At 46.9% G+C, this 21071-nt stretch overlaps 1 protein-coding gene across 2 annotated transcripts; it reads right to left on the bottom strand.

Annotated features, from left to right (window-relative positions):
* Positions 1 to 438: 438 nt before the first annotated feature.
* APOM (apolipoprotein M) lies at positions 439 to 20929 on the bottom strand. Of its 2 annotated transcripts, none has more exons than XM_063433267.1 (6): positions 20654 to 20929; positions 9812 to 9957; positions 8691 to 8764; positions 8509 to 8607; positions 7734 to 7832; positions 439 to 678 (listed from the first exon to the last, which is right to left on the bottom strand). In XM_063433267.1, the coding sequence occupies exons 1-6, from the start codon at positions 20765 to 20767 to the stop codon at positions 656 to 658; spliced, it is 555 nt and encodes a 184-aa protein (XP_063289337.1). In that variant the 5' UTR covers positions 20768 to 20929; the 3' UTR covers positions 439 to 655. The 2 variants fall into 2 exon arrangements, with proteins under 2 accessions (XP_063289337.1, XP_063289336.1); XM_063433266.1 differs by having other exon boundaries at positions 9812 to 9969; positions 20654 to 20925.
* Positions 20930 to 21071: the final 142 nt, after the last annotated feature.

Here is a 21071-nt window from a genome sequence, read left to right as displayed (position 1 = left end):
GTTATCTCTTTGGCAGTCCCTGTTACTGCGAGAACGAGGTTGTATAAAGTTTTGTGCGATGTTTAAACATTTTTTTATAGATTATATAGAAACTGGATAATTAGGGTGCATATTATATATAGACCTACTATATATATATATATATTTGCAAAAGATAGTCGGGGAAATTACAACTCCCATGATGCTTTGCTGGCCTTAAAAAAGACAGAGCATCATAGGTGTTGCAGTACCAAAACAGCCAGAATTTGTTTTTGCGTTATGAGGGTTGTGAACCCATTTATTTCCGTTACCATGGGCATTTAAACACGCCATGCGTGCCAACAGTAGACCTGATACCAGCAGCTCAATCAAGCCCCCTGTATAGAAAACCTGGAATATTTTGGATTAATCCTTTGTGGTGATATAGTGCCATAATAAAAGGTGCATTCTCTATATATATAATGTTAATAAATAACCACTCATCACTTCCATTTTATTTCAGTCTTTTTATCAATTTATATAAAATACTGGCTTGTTACATGGCTTCTGTGAGGAAAGACGATTCACTAATTGAAAGCACAGGGCAGTTAGATAAACCACTTTTATTGTGTGTTGCTTCCTTTCTGCTGCTATTTGGTTCTATTTAAAGGCTGATGACATCAATGGAATCAAATCCTCATTTTTCCATATGACAGTAATCTGAAAAAACAAAGAGAAATACAGATCAATCAGTATTAGGACCACGGGATTCACCACAAACTATTACTGCAGGACATTCACAAGAGCCACGGCCTCCTGGTATATCAGGGTATATTACAGCCATAAAAGAGAGTACCCGTGTATGTTACAGTCATAGCGTAGTGCAGGGGAGAGTACCCGGGTAGGTTACAGTCGCCATAGCGTGGTACAGGAGAGTACCCGGGTATGTTACAGTCATAGTGTAGTGCAGGGGAGAGTACCCGGGTAGGTTACAGTCGCCATAGCGTGGTACAGGAGAGTACCCGGGTATGTTACAGTCATAGCGTAGTGCAGGGGAGAGTACCCGGGTAGGTTACAGTCGCCATAGCGTGGTACAGGAGAGTACCCGGGTATGTTACAGTCATAGCGTAGTGCAGGGGAGAGTACCCGGGTATGTTACAGCCATAGCGTAGTACAGGAGAGTACCCGGGTATGTTACAGTCATAGCGTAGTACAGGAGAGTACCCGGGTATGTTACAGTCATAGTGTAGTGCAGGAGAGTACCCGGGTATGTTACAGTCATAGCGTAGTACAGGAGAGTAACCGGGTATGTTACGGTCATAGCGTAGTGCAGGGGAGAGTACCCGTGTATGTTACAGTCATAGCATAGTGCAGGGGAGAGTACCCGGGTATGTTACAGTCATAGCGTAGTGCAGGGGAGAGTACCCGTGTATGTTACAGTCATAGCGTAGTGCAGGAGAGTACCCAGGTATGTTACAGTCATAGCGTAGTACAGGAGAGTACCCGGGTATGTTACAGTCATAGTGTAGTGCAGGAGAGTACCCGGGTATGTTACAGCCATAGCGTAGTACAGGAGAGTACCCGGGTATGTTACAGTCATAGCGTAGTGCAGGGGAGAGTACCCGGGTAGGTTACAGTCGCCATAGCATGGTACAGGAGAGTACCCGGGTATGTTACAGTCATAGCGTAGTGCAGGGGAGAGTACCCGGTTATGTTACAGCCATAGCGTAGTACAGGAGAGTACCCGGGTATGTTACAGCCATAGTGTGGTACAGGAGAGTACCCGGGTATGTTACAGCCATAGCGTGGTACAGGAGAGTACCCGGGTATGTTACAGCCATAGCGTGGTACAGGAGAGTACCCGGGTATGTTACAGTCAGAGCGTAGTACAGGAGAGTACCCGGGTATGTTACAGTCATAGCGTAGTACAGGAGAGTACCCGTGTATGTTACAGTCATAGCGTAGTGCAGGAGAGTACCCAGGTATGTTACAGTCATAGCGTAGTACAGGAGAGTACCCGGGTATGTTACAGTCATAGTGTAGTGCAGGAGAGTACCCGGGTATGTTACAGTCATAGCGTAGTACAGGAGAGTAACCGGGTATGTTACAGTCATAGCGTAGTGCAGGGGAGAGTACCCGTGTATGTTACAGTCATAGCGTAGTGCAGGGGAGAGTACCCGGGTATGTTACAGTCATAGCGTAGTGCAGGGGAGAGTACCCGTGTATGTTACAGTCATAGCGTAGTGCAGGAGAGTACCCAGGTATGTTACAGTCATAGCGTAGTACAGGAGAGTACCCGGGTATGTTACAGTCATAGTGTAGTACAGGAGAGTACCCGGGTATGTTACAGTCATAGTGTAGTGCAGGAGAGTACCCGGGTATGTTACAGCCATAGCGTAGTACAGGAGAGTACCCGGGTATGTTACAGTCATAGCGTAGTGCACGGGAGAGTACCCGTGTATGTTACAGTCATAGCGTAGTACAGGAGAGTACCCGGGTATGTTACAGTCATAGCGTAGTGCAGGAGAGTACCCAGGTATGTTACAGTCATAGCGTAGTGAAGGAGAGTACCCGGGTATGTTACAGTCATAGCGTAGTGCAGGAGAGTACCCGGGTATGTTACAATCATAGCGTAGTGCAGGAGAGTACCAGGGTATATTTCAGCCATAGCATAGTGCAAGAGAGTACCTGGGTATGTTACAGTCAGAGCGTAGTACAGGAGAGTACCCGTGTATGTTACAGTCATAGCGTAGTGCAGGAGAGTACCCGGGTATGTTACAGTCGCCATAGCGTGGTACAGGAGAGTACCAGGGTATATTTCAGCCATAGCATAGTGCAAGAGAGTACCCGGGTATGTTACAGTCATAGCGTAGTGCAGGAGAGTACCAAGGTACATTACAGCCATAGCATAATATAGGAGAGTACACTGGTATATTACAGCCATAGCATAGTACAGGAGAGTACCAGGGTATATTACAGCCATATGGTAGTACCAAAACACATTACATTTATCTATATAGTTCTAGCAATTGTAAGACTCAAGTTTATAAAAGACAGCGCCGTACAGAAAACATGAAATACAAGACAATAAAGTAATCAGACCTGGTCTTGTGAGCTTACAATCTAGTGGGCGTTTGAGGATTGAAGATACTGGGAATAAGAAACTACATGAAGATAAAGATCAGCGTTTGAGAGAAGATTCTTTGGAGAGATGGGATTGTAAGGTGGTATTCATTTGAGGGTGTTAGAAATTGTGGAGGATTGCATTTGGTATACAGATATTAGAGGTATTTTCCCAGCAGTGACAAATCCTAGGGACTAGTATAATATAAAAGGTGTGTACAGCTTGGGCTGAATCTATCCAAATTGTCAGCAACATTTTCGAATGCACTATAAGACGCATGTAAATGCATGCACAGTGCGTACCGCATAGCAGCTTATTCCATATCTCCCAAGTGTCCCTATTTAGGAGGGACAGTCCTTATTTGGGGCTTAAGTCCCTCTGTCCCTCTTTCATATCCTATTGCCCCTCTTTTCTAGTTGCTCCATATTGTTGGTGTGTCTGAGTGTATAACAGAGCTCCAAATCAATAATACTCCCAGTATTGTGTCTTTAAACTACAATAAATATGTTAGGAAATCAGTCTGTGTAAATAAGATACCTTGTTCTGGTTCTGAATTACATTTTAGTTATATACATTTTTATTGGTAAGTCACCTAACATTTCTCAGAGCAGCCACTCCTCCAATCACACCCTTAGAATTAAAGTGTCCCTCTTATCAAAATGAAATGTTGGGAGGCATGCCATCCAATGGCCATATTAACACATATAAATATGATATACTTACTGACCATATCACATAATAGCCAGCTCAATGCCCCCATACATGCACGATATTACATTATAACATGCATGTACACTGCAGACTGTGTGACAGTATACAAGGTATGTACATTACATGCTGCCTGACAGCTCAGTATACCTATCTAAGCATATTATTACATTAGAACATGTATGTACAGCAGAAACTGCAGGGCAGCCAGGCCAGCCCAATGTCAGGATTACTACTTGATCCAGCACGTAGAATTGTATCACACAGATGACTAATAGGCAGGGCCGGATTAAGAGCCCAGTGGGCCTGGTGCTGATAATTATGATGGGCCTAATTACAAAATCTTATTGACCAAAAACACTAAAACAGTCCTACCTCCTAAGCGTCATGTATCTGATGGAGATGATGCTGTAGGGAAACTTATAGGATGAGAAAACACATACCCTTTGCTAATCTCATGCTTTCACAGCATTTTCATTTAGATAAAGTTGTTATGGTGACCAGAATGTTCTTGTAATTTGATGAAAGGAATACTATAGTGTCAGGAATACAAACATATATTCCTGACACCATAGTTGTGAAAACGCTATTCATCCTTGCTTTATGTGAAAATGACTATGCTCCTTCCCTTTCATGACACTGTCAAAAGGGGGCCAAGCATGGATGTCATTACAATTATGCCCCCCCCCCCGGAAAAATTCCTGCGGACGTCCATGCTCAGGGTCCCCATGTTCCCCAGTGTCCCAATGTCTCAGGCGTCCCCATGTCTCGGAGCTGCTGTCTGGACTCTCTGTGCAGAGCTGCTCCCCCGCGGATCAGTGAGTAGAGAGAGGCAGGGAGGGAGATGCCGTAACTTCTTATCACTGCCTCTCTCCACACAAACAGCGACCCCTACTGGCCGGCGCTGGTATTGCAGAATAATCTATGTTTATACTGAGACAGACATTTGTATTGCCGGTATTACTACAATTCCCGGCACCGGCTAGGCAGCCTCAAATACCTGAGAAATACTTCTGAGATATACCTGGCAACCCTAAGAAATACATGAGAAATACCTGGCAACCCTAAAAGTAGTGTGTAAAAAAAAAAAAAAAAAAAATTTTTTTTTTTTTTTTAAACCAATGGGCCTATTCTATGGGCCTGGGCCTGGAGCTGCAGCTCCATCAGCCCCTATGTTAATCCGGCCCTGCTAATAGGTAACGTATTAACGGGCCTTAGAATGGCCGGACTTAACGTACCAAAGAATAGTCAGGATACTTGCTGAGGTCAGGGGATACAGAAAGAGACACAATGATAAGAGAAAGCCAGAAGTCAGGGATACAGAATACAGGGAAGTCAAAATCAAAGCCAAAGTCAAAAACCAGAAGAAACTTGAACCAGGAACGCGCTCTCAGACAACCACTAGGGGAACCACGACAGGGCACTGAGCAGGATGAGAACTGGGCCTAAATACCCCTCCTCTGGGTCTGATAGGCTGTAATCGGCCTTTAACCCCAAAGGCAGTTAGCAGGTTCCTATTTGCATGATTGCTGCTCAGCACAAACCCTCCTGTGGATTTGATTGCTGCTCGGCACAACTTTTCCTGTCAGAACAGTAAATTCCATTAATCATATTTTTATATGCGGATGAATACGTGACACCCAATGTTTATCAACATGCCATTCGGCCTGCATTGGAGCCAGTTGCCTCTCACAACCGCACAGTTATATTATAAGCTTTATTTACACAATGGGCATTGCTGGGCAGATATATATTCTATCTAAGAAAAAAAGTTACCTGTGCTTTTCCCAAATCCCTATGCATGTTTAAACAAATGGAGGTCATTTATTTGCTCCAATGGCCATTAGAGGGATGCCCACCTGCCACGTCAAGGCCGACCTCTCAGGTGGGTCCTACACTGACTAGTCACCTTGCAAAGTGTATGTATTGGGGCTGATGTGTACTATGGTCGTTGCTGCCGCCCAAGAGTAGTGGGAGTTTGAGCGCAGGACTTTTTGTGTATTTATATTTTCTACATTTTCATTCTTCATGTATTATTGATGGTGCCAGCCCTGGGGTCACGTGGGCAGCACATTAATCTAAAGTGCAGAGTCACATTTTATTTTAAACCATGTGATTCTCAAACCAGTTCTGAACACTCCAAACATGCCGCAACACACAGGCACTCCTGATTAGTCACCGCTAAATCACAGCCTCTGGCTTTTTAATTCCATTGACATTAATCAAGATGGCATGACGTTTGGGTCTCCAAGAGCGCAGAACTAAGACCCGCCTTCCTGCACACACCGAGACTAGAACTGGCACCTGGCTGGTATCACTCATAGGGCAAACTGTCACTTAGCCTATTATAACCATAAGCCATGTTAAAACACAGTGAATATAGAATTAACCAATTAATGTTCCATAATTGAGATCACGTTATGGAATCAAGGTTGGAGGGATTAAAAAGAGTTATAATGGAGAATCGTTTCACTACTCAATCTTTTTTTCTTTAGTCATTGTTAGGATACATTTTGGAAATAATAATATGGACCCCTTTTTCTGCTTATAAAAGATGGGAACTTTAATTTAGACTCTCCCCCAGCTAGAACTGCCAGACCCACCATGTTTCCTGGACATATATCAAGTAAACACATTGACGAGCAGTACGGCTCTGCGGTATGTAGGATTCTATGCTGCAGGCCACAAATCATGTTATTTATCACTGAGGAATCCTGCAGCATATGATTTCTACATACTATGATTACTGCTGATTATTCTATTGCTTCAAACACACAATGCTCGATCGTTCATATTCCCCAAAACATAGGAATAGGGCTTACTCTGCTTCTGGGCAGTAGATTAGACTAGACAAATAAATGGAGAAGGGTAAATGATTTGCCACTTACAAATAGTAGAGCCCAATCTCAGCTCTATACACAGTGCTCTGTACCAACTCTCCAAATTATAAAATTGGGTTGGTACAGAGAGAGGTGGTACGATAGTTGGTACAGAGCACTGCGTATAGAGTCAAGATTGGGATCTACTGTTTGAAAGTGGCCAAAGCATCTATCCTTTTTCATTTAATCTGCCCTATTATTGCATTTCTGTATATACCTAATTTTTGGATACTCCACAGATTGCACTGTAATATTATACAATATTATATTATTTTATGATACGTATTTATACCCTTTTTTCACTTTGAGCACACCTCCAATTTGACACTTTTCTTTCACGTTAGTGAGTTTGATTTGCGAGGGGGTGACACGCGAGTGTTTGTGCAGATCATAATCATATTAATTATTTATAGGAGCGCCCGTTATTCACTTATTGTTAGCCATTTGCATAGATTAGAAAGACAAAGTTATCTGTCTATATAGTTATCAACTGAGCAAGCCATCGATTCTCTACACTGGATATTATCAGATTCAGATAGTCTCAATACACACAAATATATGAACCCTTACTTATTCACTAAAAGAACAGGGTGAAATTAGTTAGTTTTTATCATAGTCATACTCGGTGTGCTGCTGCTGCATAGATACTGCTCACCGGTTTGATGGATGGACGTCTACAAACCATGAAACAGTTACATTTTTGTCCACCATGCTATAGCCTAGGACAGGCATAGCCAACCTTCGGCACTCCAGATGTTTTGGACTACACCTCCCATGATGCTTTGTCAGCATTATGGGTGTAAGAGCATTATGGAGGATGTAATCCACAACATCTGGAGTTCCGAAGGTTGCCTTTTCCTGGCCTAGGACATATCCAAAAACACAGTTTGGGATCAGTAGTATACATTGCTTTATTATGTAATGTGTGCTGTATACATTGTAACCCTTGGCAATGCCCATCTCACAATAAAACACTATTATACAACGATATGGGTTCACATCACAGTAATACCAGTCTCCCCATTCATGACACCCCAGCACCATGTTACATGTTTATCCATTACCTAGTGTCTGTGGAATCTCCAATATCTCTTTGTATCCTTCACACGAGGCCTTCTCTTTAAACTCCTCTATAAATTCTTCTTCTAGCTGGGGTGAACGAGCTGAGGGAATGGAAAGAGAGAGAACCAATGAGGTGAATTGTGAGGGGTGTCATTAAACACAAAGAAAGATTGAGTAATGGTTATACGAAGGAGATGAGAATTATTAAAATAATAGGGAATAGAGGGAATGAAGGAACAAAGCCATCACATAACTTATACGCAGTGACGTAGACGTAAACACACGCCATGAGGTGAGGTGCCAATTGGATCATAATGACAATTTGTTTCACTATTTGAGAATTAGAGCGTGAAAATGACCCAAAGCCGAGACAAAAATCATTCTTTATCTGTCCTAAAGAAATGTTGTATCCTATCCCATTTAGTTTTCTTTAACATTTGTATAAAATAAGGCTGCCCTCTCCACCGCTTTCTGTTCTCTGCACACTGCTGCCGACATTGACTGAACTTGTCAACAGACACATTGCGGAGATTCTGCTCCGGATTATATATTATTTTAGGAGCTTCTGTATACGCACGTTTTCACCAGAAAAATCGCCTGATCTTAATTCAAAAAGTTCCGGGTCCATACATTTTTTGGGGAAATCACGCACTGGCTTTGACCCACACCCCACAGTTGTGTTTTTGTTTTTTTCCTCCAAAAGAATTAAAAAATAAATAAAAAATATTTCAATTCTATTGCCAGACCTCCCACCATCCCAGTCCACCGATTACATACAGTAGAGAAGGAGCCTGGAAATGTCATTTTCTGTCTCTTTCAGGATGACACACTTTGAGCATTTAGATGAGAATAACTCGGTGGTTCTGTCTGGGTGCCCTTGATACAAATAAGAAAAAAAAAATCATATTATTATAGTTTCTTTTCTCACACAGTAGCGCCTCTCCTTGTCGTCACCTTACCCTCAGTGCGCAGTTCAGTGCTTCCATCAGTCAGGAGGTAAATCCACTTCCGAGGAACACACGAGCCATCTTTACTACAAGAAAAAAGGGAGCGTCAAATAGCTCAAGAACGTGGTTATTGGGAATATTGGGGACACAAAGAGTTGACAAAAAGGAAAGCATGTTGGGAAGGAGAGATATTGGTTTGTTCTGTATTTTGGCAAAATAATTCCTACTTTATCTTTTGATTGCACGGGAACAGAGGCGTAACTAGAAACCACCGGGCCTCGGTGCAGATGAAAAGAAAGGAAGAGGGTGAATGAATGTGCTTGAGAAAAAACAAGTACAATGGAGACGCACAACAATAATGAGAGAATGAATAAGGTTAGAGGAAGGAAGGCATGAAATAAAAAAAAAGGGATGAGAAGGAAGATGATACGGAAAAGAAGAGAAAGGGATGAGACAGAGAAACAACAAGAAAATGTAGTGGAATTTGAGGAACAAAGGAAAACAAGGGTGTCGAAGGAAGAATGGATGCAAGAGACAGAGGGTGATGTTGAGACACAAAGAGAGAGAGAGAGAGAGAGAGAAGGGGTCAGATAGAGAAATGACGTGTACGAAGAACAGAATAGAAGGATGCTATGAACAGTTGACAAAAGAGAAAGTATGTAGTGAAGGAGAGATATAGGGTTGAAAAAGATTAGAGAAATGAATACTTACAGAGGCTTCATTTTAATATTTTTGGATAGGATTGCCACATGGTTTACTATTTTTGGATAAACTTTGCTAATGATTTTTATTTCAAAATATATATATTTTTAAAACATATCATATAAAAATCAATCATACATCTGACGATATTAGATAAAGGCCTACATCACAAAAAGGCAATGCCATGGGTACTGACCGGAGTGCCCCGGTGGGAGGGGGGGGGGGAGGGGGGGGAGAAGAGGGAGAGGAGGAGGAGACACAGAAGATGAAGAGGGAAAGTAGAGGAAGAATAATGGAAGAGGTAAGGAGCGGAAGAGGATATAAGGGGAAGAGCAGCGATTGAGGTGAGGAAAATTAAGAATAAAAAAAAGACAGGAGAAGGAGAGGAGAAGTGAGGAAAGTGAGAAGTCATAAAGAAAGTCCAGTCTCACACTCTGACGGTCGCTATGAACACCAGCTTCTCCTGCTCTGTGCTTGCTTGGACCCTGAACTCCGCATTGTCCATCACCTTGAAGGTTTCCAGAGCCCCTGACTCCGAGGGGGCAGCCGCTGCCAGGAAATACCATTGTCCCATATACTGCAAGGGGAACTAGCAGGGTTTTATTAAAGGGTTTCACATGTTTTCTAATATTATATTTATATATAATTATAATTATACAACATTCAGATCTGTTATATAAATACATTGACCTACATATTGCTGGTAACAGTCCTGTATAGCCTGTCTCACACCTTCTGAAATAAATCCCAACTAATTATCCTTCTTACATCAGAACCTACTACATTCTGTACTGTCCACGACCCTGTGTGTGCCTTCCTCTCTACCTCGCACCACCAACATCTACAATCTGCAAGACCCCTGCACCACAATCTGCCATACTCTGTACTAGCCCTGCACCACAATCTGCCATACTCTGCACTAGCCCTGCGCCACAATCTGCCATACTCTGCACTAGCCCTGCGTCACAATCTGCCATACTCTGTACTAGCCCTGCACCACAATCTGCCATACTCTGTACTAGCCCTGCACCACAATCTACCATACTCTGCACTAGCCCTGCACCACAATCTACCATACTCTGTACTAGCCCTGCACCACAATCTACCATACTCTGCACTAGCCCTGCGCCACAATCTGCCATACTCTGTACTAGCCCTGCACCACAATCTGCCATACTCTGCACTAGCCCTGCGCCACAATCTGCCATACTCTGCACTAGCCCTGCGCCACAATCTGCCATACTCTGTACTAGCCCTGCGCCACAATCTGCCATACTCTGTACTAGCCCTGCGCCACAATCTGCCATACTCTGTACTAGCCCTGCACCACAATCTGCCATACTCTGCACTAGCCCTGCGCCACAATCTGCCATACTCTGCACTAGCCCTGCGCCACAATCTGCCATACTCTGCACTAGCCCTGCGCCACAATCTGCCATACTCTGTAATAGCCCTGCGCCACAATCTGCCATACTCTGTACTAGCCCTGCACCACAATCTGCCATACTCTGTACTAGCCCTGCACCACAAGATACCATACTCTGCACTAGCCCTGCACCACAATCTACCATACTCTGTACTAGCCCTGCACCACAATCTACCATACTCTGCACTAGCCCTGCGCCACAATCTGCCATACTCTATACTAGCCCTGCGCCACAATCTGCCATACTCTGCACTAGCCCTGCACCACAATCTGCCATACTCTGCACTAGCCCTGCGCCACAATCTGCCATACTCTGTACTAGCCCTGCGCCACAATCTGCCATACTCTGTACTAGCCCTGCACCACAATCTACCATACTCTGCACTAGCCCTGCACCACAATCTGCCATACTCTGTACTAGCCCTGCGCCACAATCTACCATACTCTGCACTAGCCCTGCGCCACAATCTGCCATACTCTGGACTAGCCCTGCGCCACAATCTGCCATGCTCTGTACTAGCCCTGCGCCACAATTTGCCATACTCTGGACTAGCCCACGCCACAATCTGCCATTCTCTATACTAACCCTGCACCACAATCTGCCATACTCTAGACTAGCCCTGCACCACAATCTGCCATACTCTGGACTAGCCCTGCACCACAATCTGCCATTCTCTATACTAACCCGGCACCACAATCTGCCATACTCTGGATTAGCCCTGCGCCACAATCTGCCATATTCTATACTAGCCCTGCGCCACAATCTGCCATACTCTGGACTAGCCCTGCGCCACAATCTACCATACTCTATACTAGCCCTGCACCACAATCTACCATACTCTATACTAGCCCTGCACCACAATCTGCCATTCTCTATACTAACCCTGCACCACAATCTGCCATACTCTGGACTAGCCCTGCGCCATAATCTGCCATACGCTATACTAGCCCTGCGCCACAATCTGCCATACTCTGTACTAGCCCTGCACCACAATCTACCATACTCTGTACTAGCCCTGCACCACAATCTGCCATACTCTATACTAGCCCTGCGCCACAATCTGCCATACTCTATACTAGCCCTGCGCCACAATCTGCCATACTCTGTACTAGCCCTGCACCACAATCTACCATACTCTGTACTAGCCCTGCGCCACAATCTACCATACTCTGTACCAGCCCTGCACCACAATCTGACATACTCTATACTAGCCCTGCACCACAATCTACCATACTCTGTACTAGCCCTGCGCCACAATCTACCATACTCTGTACCAGCCCTGCACCACAATCTGCCATACTCTATACTAGCCCTGCGCCACAATCTGCCGTACTCTATACTAGCCCTGCGCCACAATCTGCCATACTCTATACTAGCCCTGCGCCACAATCTGCCGTACTCTATACTAGCCCTGCGCCACAATCTGCCGTACTCTATACTAGCCCTGCGCCACAATCTACCATACTCTGTACTAGCCCTGCACCACAATCTACCATACTCTGTACTAGCCCTGCACCACAATCTGCCATACTCTATACTAGCCCTGCGCCACAATCTGCCATACTCTGTACTAGCCCTGCGCCACAATCTGCCATACTCTGTACTAGCCCTGCACCACAATCTGCCATACTCTGCACTAGCCCTGCGCCACAATCTGCCATACTCTGCACTAGCCCTGCGCCACAATCTGCCATACTCTGCACTAGCCCTGCGCCACAATCTGCCATACTCTGTAATAGCCCTGCGCCACAATCTGCCATACTCTGTACTAGCCCTGCACCACAATCTGCCATACTCTGTACTAGCCCTGCACCACAATCTACCATACTCTGCACTAGCCCTGCACCACAATCTACCATACTCTGTACTAGCCCTGCACCACAATCTACCATACTCTGCACTAGCCCTGCGCCACAATCTGCCATACTCTATACTAGCCCTGCGCCACAATCTGCCATACTCTGCACTAGCCCTGCACCACAATCTGCCATACTCTGCACTAGCCCTGCGCCACAATCTGCCATACTCTGTACTAGCCCTGCGCCACAATCTGCCATACTCTGTACTAGCCCTGCACCACAATCTACCATACTCTGCACTAGCCCTGCACCACAATCTGCCATACTCTATACTAGCCCTGCGCCACAATCTACCATACTCTGCACTAGCCCTGCGCCACAATCTGCCATACTCTGGACTAGCCCTGCGCCACAATCTGCCATGCTCTGTACTAGCCCTGCGCCACAATTTGCCATACTCTGGACTAGCCCACGCCACAATCTGCCATTCTCTATACTAACCCTGCGCCACAATCTGCCATACTCTATACTAGCCCTGCGCCACAATCTGCCGTACTCTATACTAGCCCTGCGCCACAATCTGCCGTACTCTATACTAGCCCTGCGCCACAATCTACCATACTCTGTACTAGCCCTGCACCACAATCTACCATACTCTGTACTAGCCCTGCACCACAATCTGCCATACTCTATACTAGCCCTGCGCCACAATCTGCCATACTCTGTACTAGCCCTGCGCCACAATCTGCCATACTCTGTACTAGCCCTGCACCACAATCTGCCATACTCTGCACTAGCCCTGCGCCACAATCTGCCATACTCTGCACTAGCCCTGCGCCACAATCTGCCATACTCTGCACTAGCCCTGCGCCACAATCTGCCATACTCTGTAATAGCCCTGCGCCACAATCTGCCATACTCTGTACTAGCCCTGCACCACAATCTGCCATACTCTGTACTAGCCCTGCACCACAATCTACCATACTCTGCACTAGCCCTGCACCACAATCTACCATACTCTGTACTAGCCCTGCACCACAATCTACCATACTCTGCACTAGCCCTGCGCCACAATCTGCCATACTCTATACTAGCCCTGCGCCACAATCTGCCATACTCTGCACTAGCCCTGCACCACAATCTGCCATACTCTGCACTAGCCCTGCGCCACAATCTGCCATACTCTGTACTAGCCCTGCGCCACAATCTGCCATACTCTGTACTAGCCCTGCACCACAATCTACCATACTCTGCACTAGCCCTGCACCACAATCTGCCATACTCTGTACTAGCCCTGCGCCACAATCTACCATACTCTGCACTAGCCCTGCGCCACAATCTGCCATACTCTGGACTAGCCCTGCGCCACAATCTGCCATGCTCTGTACTAGCCCTGCGCCACAATTTGCCATACTCTGGACTAGCCCACGCCACAATCTGCCATTCTCTATACTAACCCTGCACCACAATCTGCCATACTCTAGACTAGCCCTGCACCACAATCTGCCATACTCTGGACTAGCCCTGCACCACAATCTGCCATTCTCTATACTAACCCGGCACCACAATCTGCCATACTCTGGATTAGCCCTGCGCCACAATCTGCCATATTCTATACTAGCCCTGCGCCACAATCTGCCATACTCTGGACTAGCCCTGCGCCACAATCTACCATACTCTATACTAGCCCTGCACCACAATCTACCATACTCTATACTAGCCCTGCACCACAATCTGCCATTCTCTATACTAACCCTGCACCACAATCTGCCATACTCTGGACTAGCCCTGCGCCATAATCTGCCATACGCTATACTAGCCCTGCGCCACAATCTGCCATACTCTGTACTAGCCCTGCACCACAATCTACCATACTCTGTACTAGCCCTGCACCACAATCTGCCATACTCTATACTAGCCCTGCGCCACAATCTGCCATACTCTATACTAGCCCTGCGCCACAATCTGCCATACTCTGTACTAGCCCTGCACCACAATCTACCATACTCTGTACTAGCCCTGCGCCACAATCTACCATACTCTGTACCAGCCCTGCACCACAATCTGACATACTCTATACTAGCCCTGCACCACAATCTACCATACTCTGTACTAGCCCTGCGCCACAATCTACCATACTCTGTACCAGCCCTGCACCACAATCTGCCATACTCTATACTAGCCCTGCGCCACAATCTGCCGTACTCTATACTAGCCCTGCGCCACAATCTGCCATACTCTATACTAGCCCTGCGCCACAATCTGCCGTACTCTATACTAGCCCTGCGCCACAATCTGCCGTACTCTATACTAGCCCTGCGCCACAATCTACCATACTCTGTACTAGCCCTGCACCACAATCTACCATACTCTGTACTAGCCCTGCACCACAATCTGCCATACTCTATACTAGCCCTGCGCCACAATCTGCCATACTCTATACTAGCCCTGCGCCACAATCTGCCATACTCTGTACTAGCCCTGCACCACAATCTACCATACTCTGTACTAGCCCTGCGCCACAATCTACCATACTCTGTACCAGCCCTGCACCACAATCTGACATACTCTATACTAGCCCTGCACCACAATCTACCATACTCTGTACTAGCCCTGCGCCACAATCTACCATACTCTGTACCAGCCCTGCACCACAATCTGCCATACTCTATACTAGCCCTGCGCCACAATCTGCCGTACTCTATACTAGCCCTGCGCCACAATCTGCCATACTCTATACTAGCCCTGCGCCACAATCTGCCGTAATCTATACTAGCCCTGCGCCACAATCTGCCATACTCTGTACTAGCCCTGCGCCACAATCTACCATACTCTATACTAGCCCTGCGCCACAATCTACCATACTCTGTACTAGCCCTGCACCACAATCTGCCATACTCTGTACTAGCCCTGCACCACACTCTGCCATACTCTATACTAGCCCTGCACTACAATCTGCCATACTCTGTACTAGCCCTGCACCACACTCTGCCATACTCTGTACTAGCCCTGCGCCACAATCTGCCATACTCTGTACTAGCCCTGTGCCACAATCTGCCATACTCTATACTAGCCCTGCGCCACAATCTGCCATACTCTGTACTAGCCCTGCGCCACAATCTACCATACTCTATACTAGCCCTGCGCCACAATCTGCCATACTCTGGACTAGCCCTGCGCCACAATCTACCATACTCTGTACTAGCCCTGCACCACAATCTGCCATACTCTGTACTAGCCCTGCACCACACTCTGCCATACTCTATACTAGCCCTGCACCACAGTCTGCCATATTATGTACTAGCCCTGCACCACACTCTGCCATACTCTAGACTAGCCCTGCACCACAATCTGCCATACTCTATACTAGCCCTGCACCACACTCTGCCATAATCTATACTAGCCCTGCACCACAGTCTGCCATATTCTAAACTAGCCGTGTACCACAATCTACCATACTCTGTACTAGCCCTGCAACACAGTCTACCATACTCTATACTAGCCCTGCGCCACAATCTGCCATACTCTGTACTAGCCCTGCACCACAATCTACCATACTCTATACTAGCCCTGCACCACAATCTACCATACTCTGTACTAGCCCTGCACCACAATCTACCATACTCTATACTAGCCCTGCACCACAATCTGCCATACTCTGCACTAGCCCTGCGCCACAATCTGACATACTCTGTACTAGCCCTGCACCACAATCTGCCATAATCTGCACTAGCCCTGCGCCACAATCTGCCATACGCTATACTAGCCCTGTACCACAATCTACCATACTCTGTACTTGCCCTGTGCCACAATATACCATACTCTGTACTAGCCCTGCGCCACAGTCTGCCATACTCTGTACTAGCCCTGCACCACAATCTGCCATACTCTATACTAGCCCTGCCCCACAATCTGCCATACTCTGTACTAGCCCTGCACCACAATCTACCATACTCTATACTAACCTTGCCCCACAATCTGCCATACGCTATACTAGCCCTGCACCACAATCTGCCATAATCTGCACTAGCCCTGCGCCACAATCTGCCATACTCTGTACTAGCCCTGCGCCACAATCTGCCATACTCTGCACTAGCCCTGCGCCACAATCTGCCATACGCTATACTAGCCGTGCACCACAATCTGCCATACTCTCTACTAGCCCTGTACCACAATCTACCATACTCTGTACTTGCCCTGTACCACAATCTGCCATACTCTATACTAGCCCTGCGCCACAATCTGCCATACTCTATACTAGCCCTGCACCACAATCTGCCATACTCTGTACTAGCCCTGCGCCACAATCTGCCATACTCTATACTAGCCCTGCACCACAATCTGCCATACTCTGTACTTGCCCTGCGCCACAATATACCATACTCTGTACTAGCCCTGCGCCACAATCTGCCATACTCTCTACTAGCCCTGCACCACAATCTGCCATACTCTGTACTAGCCCTGCACCACACTCTGCCATACTCTGTACTAGCCCTGCACCACAATCTGCCATACTCTGTAATAGCCCTGCACAACAATCTACCATACTCTGTACTTGCCCTGCGCCACAATATACCATACTCTGTACTAGCCCTGCGGCACAATCTGCCATACTCTATACTAGCCCTGCGCCACAATCTGCCATACTCTCTACTAGCCCTGCACCACAATCTGCCATACTCTGTACTAGCCCTGAACCACAATCTGCCATACTCTGTACTAGCCCTGCACCACAATCTGCCATACTATGTACTAGCCCTGTACCACAATCTACCATACTCTATACTAGCCCTGCGCCAAAATCTACCATACTCTGTACTAGCCCTGCGCCACAATCTACCATACTCAAGACTAGCCCTGTACCACAATCTACCATACTCTGTACTAGCCCTGTACCACAATCTACCATACTCTGTACTAGCCCTGCACCACAATCTGCCATACTCTGTACTAGCCCTGCACCACAATCTGCCATACTCTGTACTAGCCCTGCACCACAATCTGCCATACTCTATACTAGCCCTGCACCACAATCTGCCATACTCTGTACTAGCCCTGCGCCACAATCTGCCATACTCTATACTAGCCCTGCACCACAATCTGCCATACTCTGTACTAGCCCTGCACCACAATCTACCATACTCTATACTAGCCCTGCACCACAATCTGCCATTCTCTATACTAGCCCTGCGCCACAATCTGCCATACTCTGTACTAGCCCTGCACCACAATCTGCCATACTCTGCACTAGCCCTGCGCCACAATCTGCCATACTCTGCACTAGCCCTGCGCCACAATCTGCCATACTCTGGACTAGCCCTGCACCACAATCTGCCATACTCTGTACTAGCCCTGCACCACAATCTGCCATACTCTGTACTAGCCCTGTACCACAATCTACCATACTCTATACTAGCCCTGCACCACAATCTACCATACTCTATACTAGCCCTGCGCCACAATCTGCCATACTCTCTACTAGCCCTGCACCACAATCTGCCATACTCTGGACTAGCCCTGCACCACAATCTGCCATACTCTATACTAGCCCTGCACCACAATCTGCCATACTCTGTACTAGCCCTGCACCACAATCTGCCATACTCTGTACTAGCCCTGCACCACAATCTACCATACACTGTACTAGCCCTACGCCACAATCTGCCATACTCTGTACTAGCCCTGCACCACAATCTACCATACTCTATACTAGCCCTGTACCACAATCTACCATACTCTATACTAGCCCTGCGCCAAAATCTACCATACTCAAGACTAGCCCTGTACCACAATCTACCATACTCTGTACTAGCCCTGCACCACAATCTGCCATACTCTGTACTAGCCCTGCACCACAATCTACCATACACTGTACTAGCCCTACGCCACAATCTGCCATACTCTGTACTAGCCCTGCACCACAATCTGCCATACTCTGTACTAGCCCTGCACCACAATCTACCATACTCTGTACTAGCCCTGCGCCACAATCTACCATACTCTGTACTAGCCCTGCACCACAATCTGCCATACTCTGTACTAGCCCTGCACCACAATCTACCATACACTGTACTAGCCCTACGCCACAATCTGCCATACTCTGTACTAGCCCTGCACCACAATCTGCCATACTCTGTACTAGCCCTGCGCCACAATTTACCATACTCTGTACTAGCCCTGCACCACAATCTACAATACTCTGTACTAGCCCTGCACCACAATCTACAATACTCTGTACTAGCCCTGCACCACACTATGCCATACTCTGTACTAGCCCTGCACCACAGTCTGCCATACTCTACACTAGCCCTGCACCACAATCTGCCATACTCTGTACTAGCCCTGCACCACAATTTACCATACTCTGTACTAGCCCTGCATCACAATCTACAATACTCTGTACTAGCCCTGCACCACAATCTACAATACGCTGTACTAGCCCTGCACCACACTCTGCCATACTCTGTACTAGCCCTGCACCACAGTCTGCCATACTCTGCACTAGCCCTGCACCACACTCTGCCATACTCTGTACTAGCCCTGCACCACAGTCTGCCATACTCTGCACTAGCCCTGCGCCACAATCTGCCATACTCTATACTAGCCCTGCACCACAGTCTGCCATACGCTATACTAGCCCTGCACCACAATCTGCCATACGCTATACTAGCCCTGCACCACAATCTACCATACTCTATACTAGCCCTGCACCACAATCTACCATACGCTATACTAGCCCTGCGCCACAATCTACCATGTGTACCACTTTGTGCACTGGCCTTGCACTACTTCCTAGCACACTGTGTACTGGCCCTGCACTACTTCCTACAACACTGCGCACTACCCTTGCACTACTTCCTAGAACACTGTGCACTACCCTTGCACTACTTCCTAGAACACTGTGCACTAGCCTTGCACTACTTCCTAGAACACTGTGCACTAGCCTTTCACTACTTCCTAGCACGCTGTGTACTAGCCTTGCACTACTTCCTGGGACACTGCGCATTAGCCTTGCACTACTTCCTAGCACATTGCGCCCTAGCCTTGCACTACTTCCCAGCACACTGTACACTGGCCTGCACTACTTCCTAGAACACTGTGCACTGGCCTTGCACTACTTCCTGGCACACTGTGCACTAGCTTCCACTACTTCCCAGCACACTGTGCACTGGCCTTGCACTACTTCCTAAAACACTGTGCACTGGCCTTGCACTACTTCCCAGCAAACTGTCCACTGGCCTTGCACTACTTCCCAGCACACTGTGCACTGACCTTGCAGTACTTCCTAGAACACTGCGCACTGGCCCTGCACTACTTCTTAGCACACTGCGCACTAGCTTTGCACTACTTCCTAGCACACTGCGCCCTAGCCTTGCACTACTTCCCAGCACACTGCGCACTAGCCTTGCACTACTTCCCAGCACACTGCGCACTAGCCTTGCACTACTTCCTAGCACACTGCACACTAGTCTTGCACTACTTCCTAGCTCACTGTGCACTAGCCTTTCACTACTTCATAGCACACTGTGCACTAGCATTGCACTATTTCCTAGCACACTGTGCACTACTTCCTAGAATGCTGTGCACTAGCCTTGCACTACTTCCTAGAACACGGTGCATTAGCCTTGCACTACTTCCTAGAACACTGCGCACTAGACTTGCACTACTTCTTAGGACACTGCGCACTAGCCTTGCACTACTTCCCAGCACACTGTGCACTAGCCTTGCACTACTTCCTAGCACATTGTGCACTAGCCTTGCACTACTTCCTAGCACATTGTGCACTAGCCTTGCACTTCTTCCTAGCACACTGTGCACCAGCTCTGCAGTAATGCCACATTCTACACTAGCCCTATTATCCTGTCTACCCCACACTGAATATACCTGTATACCCTACTCTGTTCTAGAGCTGCACACATGTTCTACCACATTTACTATCTATGCACTGTCTACCACATTCACTATCAATGCACCACTGTTTGACACATAAGCCCTCTGATAGATTCCATCCCTTGCAGCATTAACTGTCTAGCTCCTAGGTGATTACCTCCGTCCTGTTGACGCTTGACGCCGACAGTCGATCACTATTATCACAGACAATCAGTGAGTCAATAACCAGTCCATATAAATAAAGAATATAGCTCCAAGTGTTTCCGATCATATCTGAGCTTCTTGATATTGAATTGGTTTTCTCAAATCACTGTCCCCACTCCTCACATCCACTTTTCCTACCAGCTAGCGTTCCAAAGGCCTATCGTCTGTTTCTGCTAAGAAACTTGTTTTTATTTCATCCCTCTCGAAGACCCTTGTTCTCTCCTGCACAATCATTAACCACACTCTAACCCACTCAATGGCAAGGCCACAAGCCAGTTTAAACATTAGATTGCAAAACAGGGAGATCCTTTTACCCTGAAAGCAATCTCAGTGTTCCTGTTAGTTGAGTGCATTCACTTTTTAAATCCTAT

This window comes from Pelobates fuscus, chromosome 9, assembly GCF_036172605.1.
Source record: "Pelobates fuscus isolate aPelFus1 chromosome 9, aPelFus1.pri, whole genome shotgun sequence".
NCBI lineage: Eukaryota > Metazoa > Chordata > Amphibia > Anura > Pelobatidae > Pelobates > Pelobates fuscus.
The sequence above is the reverse complement of the archived record's forward strand: the minus strand, read 5'-3'. Positions and strand labels throughout refer to the sequence as shown.

What these genes read in the sequence shown, in the direction of transcription:
- APOM (XM_063433266.1), bottom strand. Translation starts at nt 20,767, where the DNA reads ATGATCGGAAACACTTGGAGCTATATTCTTTATTTATATGGACTGGTT. An exon ending in CAAGCGTCAACAGGACGGAG is followed by an intron (nt 9,970 to 20,653) that starts GTAATCACCTAG and finishes AAACCCTGCTAG; the next exon opens with TTCCCCTTGCAGTATATGGG. An exon ending in TTCCAGGCTCCTTCTCTACT is followed by an intron (nt 7,833 to 8,508) that starts GTATGTAATCGG and finishes CCATTCCCTCAG; the next exon opens with CTCGTTCACCCCAGCTAGAA.